The 3,990-nt window shown below is 38.8% G+C and overlaps 1 protein-coding gene across 1 annotated transcript; it reads right to left on the bottom strand.

Moving 5' to 3' along the window:
- Positions 1-1,352: 1,352 nt before the first annotated feature.
- LOC106876843 (beta-1,3-galactosyltransferase 5) lies at positions 1,353-2,742 on the bottom strand. The gene has a single exon (XM_014925563.1). The coding sequence runs from the start codon at positions 2,587-2,589 to the stop codon at positions 1,489-1,491; it is 1,101 nt and encodes a 366-aa protein (XP_014781049.1). The 5' UTR covers positions 2,590-2,742; the 3' UTR covers positions 1,353-1,488.
- Between the last annotated feature and the right edge of the window lie 1,248 nt (positions 2,743-3,990).

The raw sequence follows: 3,990 nt of genomic DNA, 5'->3' as shown, positions 1-3,990 counted from the left end.
TATATATATATATATCTATTTATATATATATATATCTATTTATATATATATATATCTATTTATATATATATATATATATATATATATAAAGATATATTTATATAAAGAAATATTTATATATTGCACATATATATAAAGATACATTGATGTATATATATATTACACTTATATATATATATATATAAACATATTTATATATATATTACATTTATATACGCCACAGAAACCGGGAAACCAGACCCATGTGTCTGGCTAGGCTTTAAAAAGGGCGCATAAAGAATAAACAGGTAGCCATAGACGCAGCATGGCCAAACAGTTAAGAAGTCCACTTAGCATTTATAAGATGCTGAGTTCGATCCCATAGGTTAGCTTATCGGATCAATTTTCTTTTCCTGTAGTCTTAAGCTGAGTGAAATCGGATTGATGGAAACTATGCGGAAGCCCTCAAACGGGGTTTAATTTAATTCTCCTAGAACTGACAGCCTAAAGGCATTGATATTGTATTCACAGTGATTTGAAACAAAGACACGAAGTCGGTTTATCTGGTGTCATTATTCCTGTTTAGACTGAGGTACTCTCAATATGGACTAACCGTTCCAGCTTTAACTACTGTTTTTTCTCCTGTGTGTGCGTTTATAGACAAACAGATATGCATATATGTATTATCAATAAGATGAAGGTGATTGGGTCAGTGGCTAGCGCGTTGGGCTCACAATTATGAGGTAGTGAGTTCGATTCCCGGTCCAGGCTTAGCGGTATTTCGTCCGTCGCTACCTTCCGAGTTCAAATTCTGCCGAGCTCGACTTTCCCTTTCATACTTTCGGGGTCGATAAATTAAGTACCAGTTAAACACCAGGGTCGATGTAATCGACTTATCCCCTTCCCCCAAAATTTCAGGTCTTGTGTTTATAGTAGATAGAGTTATTTCGTGACTTATATTTGCAACTATAAGATACCTAATTTCTTCTATCACTTTTCACTTGCCACCCTCTATGGCCGGAGATCACAACAATACGCATGCGCATACGTCCAGACATGCGTATGAATTTATTTAAGCGGGGATTAACATTTTCCGAGAGAAAGATGACTCGCGACCCTTCTACGCAAGACATGTTTTAAGCAATCCCTCTTTTGTCCCTTTATTCGGGGGGAGTCGTGGGGCTAGTGTTCTCCCCACGACCGTTCTCAGAAATTCATCATCAGTTGTGACCACGGTTATTTTCGGTGTTTCAATTATTTTTTTTTTTTTCTTCTTTTTCTGTTTGATATCTGGCAAATAACAATCACAGAATTTCAAACAATTTCATGTTTGAGATAATTTGAGAAATAATGAGAATATCTGATCAAAGAAATGAAATGATTTCGTTTATTCCGTACCTGTCCGTTTCTTTGTCTGAAATTAAAATCACAATGTCCTAGATTCCAATTTAAAAAACAATATGCAAGACCTCTCCAAACACTCACTCTCTCTCTCTCTCTCTCTCTCTGTTAACATTTAGCATTCCATATGTCTTCAATTGCTTTTATGGACATGTAATGACTGGTTAACACCGACTTACGGAACTCACACAAATCGTTTGTTTGGTATCTAGAATTATAAAACCCACGAGTCGGCTGTAAATGGAAACCGTTTCCCAGATACTCTATACACAAAGATACGTACACATCTTCTAAATAGAGAAAAGGCACGTACACTGACACGTTGTGAATGCTAGCGGCAGTATATAAATCCATCACATACCCAGTTCCTGAACAGAAGCCAGGATATGAATCTTTAGAGTATTCTTCGTAGGAAACATACCATTTGGAATCTTTAGAACGTATGGGGCCCGCCGTCAAAGGACAGCAGCCGGCAACAGTCTTATGTAGGGGTTTCTCTTTTAATGTTTCAATTAGTTTCGGTATGTTAACCCACATATCATCATCTGTTTTCATCACGTGTTTCACGTGAGGGCAATGCCTGCTCACCCAACCAAGCATTGTTATTGTTTTAAAAGTCAAATTCCGGTAACCCTCTTTGAAATCCCCCTGAATGATGTCTTTGTATATGCCTGCTTCTTTCAACAACGCTGTGTTTTCTGCGTCTGTAGGAAGTCGACCGAACGTAAATGCATAGCGAACGTTTGAAGTATTATTTCGTGAGTGATGCAACCAAGTGTTGCGAATGGTGTCTCGTTGCGTTTTCGATTTGAACTGAGTGAATATTATAATAAACAAATCCAACTGAATTGGCAGATTTTCGTGGGGTTTGCAAATATCTCGGTTCTCTACTATAATTGGAATGTTGTTTGGAACGCAGTTTTTACAAGAATTTCTACTTTGGTCTGTTAACGTTGCAGTTCTTATGGCTTTTACTATTTTACTAGATGAGGCAGCCGTTGCCACCGATGCTGTGGCGTTAGGTTCCACCAATATCGACTGCGTAAATGCTCGCCAATTTGAAGTGAATGCTTTAAGAATGGAGTCAGGTAAGTGCAAATTTCCGGAACCGTATTTTGTTAGAACAGATGTGTAGCCAAAATAATAGGCAACAGAAGAGAAAACGAATAGCATTACGAACACACTGATACGTTTATAAATCGGCTTCATGTTGAGGATACTGGGACAAAGAAAGAGATCAGCATTGAAAATTGGTAAGAAAATAGAAAAGGGTAAAATATCTCAAGACTCCTGGAAAAAATTATAATAAAGTTCTCTCCATTCTAACACCATTCTCCGTTTTCCATTTCGATATGCCGGAAATATCTGCAAAATATACAAAAAAAAAAGTTTAAATAACACACAGATAGAAAATATGTGAGTTGGCATAAAGGTGTGTGTGTGTGTGTGTGTGTGTGTGTGTGATCGCCAAAAATTGAAACAACACGGTTACACTGTCGGACGATTTGATACAAATAACTTCTCCCTCAAATCTCATACATTTTACTCTCATCAAAAAAGAAGTAAAGCCGTCCTCTTTGGTTCGTATTCATCTTAACTACAATCACGTGTACCCTGCCTACAAGGATGATAATCACCCTTCACTCCTTAATCTTCGACACACAGGTAACATTTCCACCTGTAATCTAGATATCTCATTTAAACATGTCATGAACAGAGACTTTGAAAGCATCCTACTCCAAAAGGCTGTGGGTCGTGGCCTATTTGTTAGAGCGTTCGACTCATGACCATAAGGTTACTGGTTCAATTACTAGACCGAGCGTCATGTTGCATCCTTGAGCAAGGCCCTTCAATTTTACATTGTTCCATTCTACTCAGTTGTAATAAATACCAGGCGAGTGCTGATGCATTTCTCTCTTTTTTCTCTCTTATTCTAGGTATCTTCATCATGGATCTTCTACCGGTCAAAAGTCCAGGGGTACAGTAACAGCATAAAATGCTCGGTAATTCTACGAAGTACAGTTTAATTCCTCATTTTGTGATTCATTTAAAACAGGCATGGTTAGTCCGCAATACTCCGTGACTAGCATAAGGTCGAGTTCCCGGTTTCTCTGACGTATATATTCCACCCATAACAGAGGGCACCACCCGCTCCAGATTGAGTGGCTGTCTCGCAGACTTTGACATATATATGTTTTCCAGAAGGAGGCGCCGGTAGCAGAAACGCTGACAAGCCGGACAAAATGCTAAGTGACATTTCGTTCGCCTTTACGTTTTGAGTTCAAATGCCGCGGCGGGATCGACTTTGCCTTTCATCCTTTCAGGGTCAATAAAATAAGTACCAGTTGTGTACTGGGCCGACGTAATCGACTTAATCCCTGCCCCGCAATTGCGAGCCTTATGCCAAAATTTGGGGTCCATTGTTATATAAAATAAACAGCGCATCACTTCAAACTGCTGTTGCTTTTTTTAAATATTGTACTTTTAGGCGCAGGCTTGGCTGATTGGTAAGAATCTTGCTTCCCAACCACATGGTTTCGGGTTCGATCCTCATAGGTAAGTGTCTCTTGTAGCCCTCAGATCGAACAAAGCCTTGTGAGTGGGTTTGGC

This window comes from Octopus bimaculoides, chromosome 20, assembly GCF_001194135.2.
Source record: "Octopus bimaculoides isolate UCB-OBI-ISO-001 chromosome 20, ASM119413v2, whole genome shotgun sequence".
Classification (NCBI taxonomy): domain Eukaryota; kingdom Metazoa; phylum Mollusca; class Cephalopoda; order Octopoda; family Octopodidae; genus Octopus; species Octopus bimaculoides.
The sequence above is the reverse complement of the archived record's forward strand: the minus strand, read 5'-3'. Positions and strand labels throughout refer to the sequence as shown.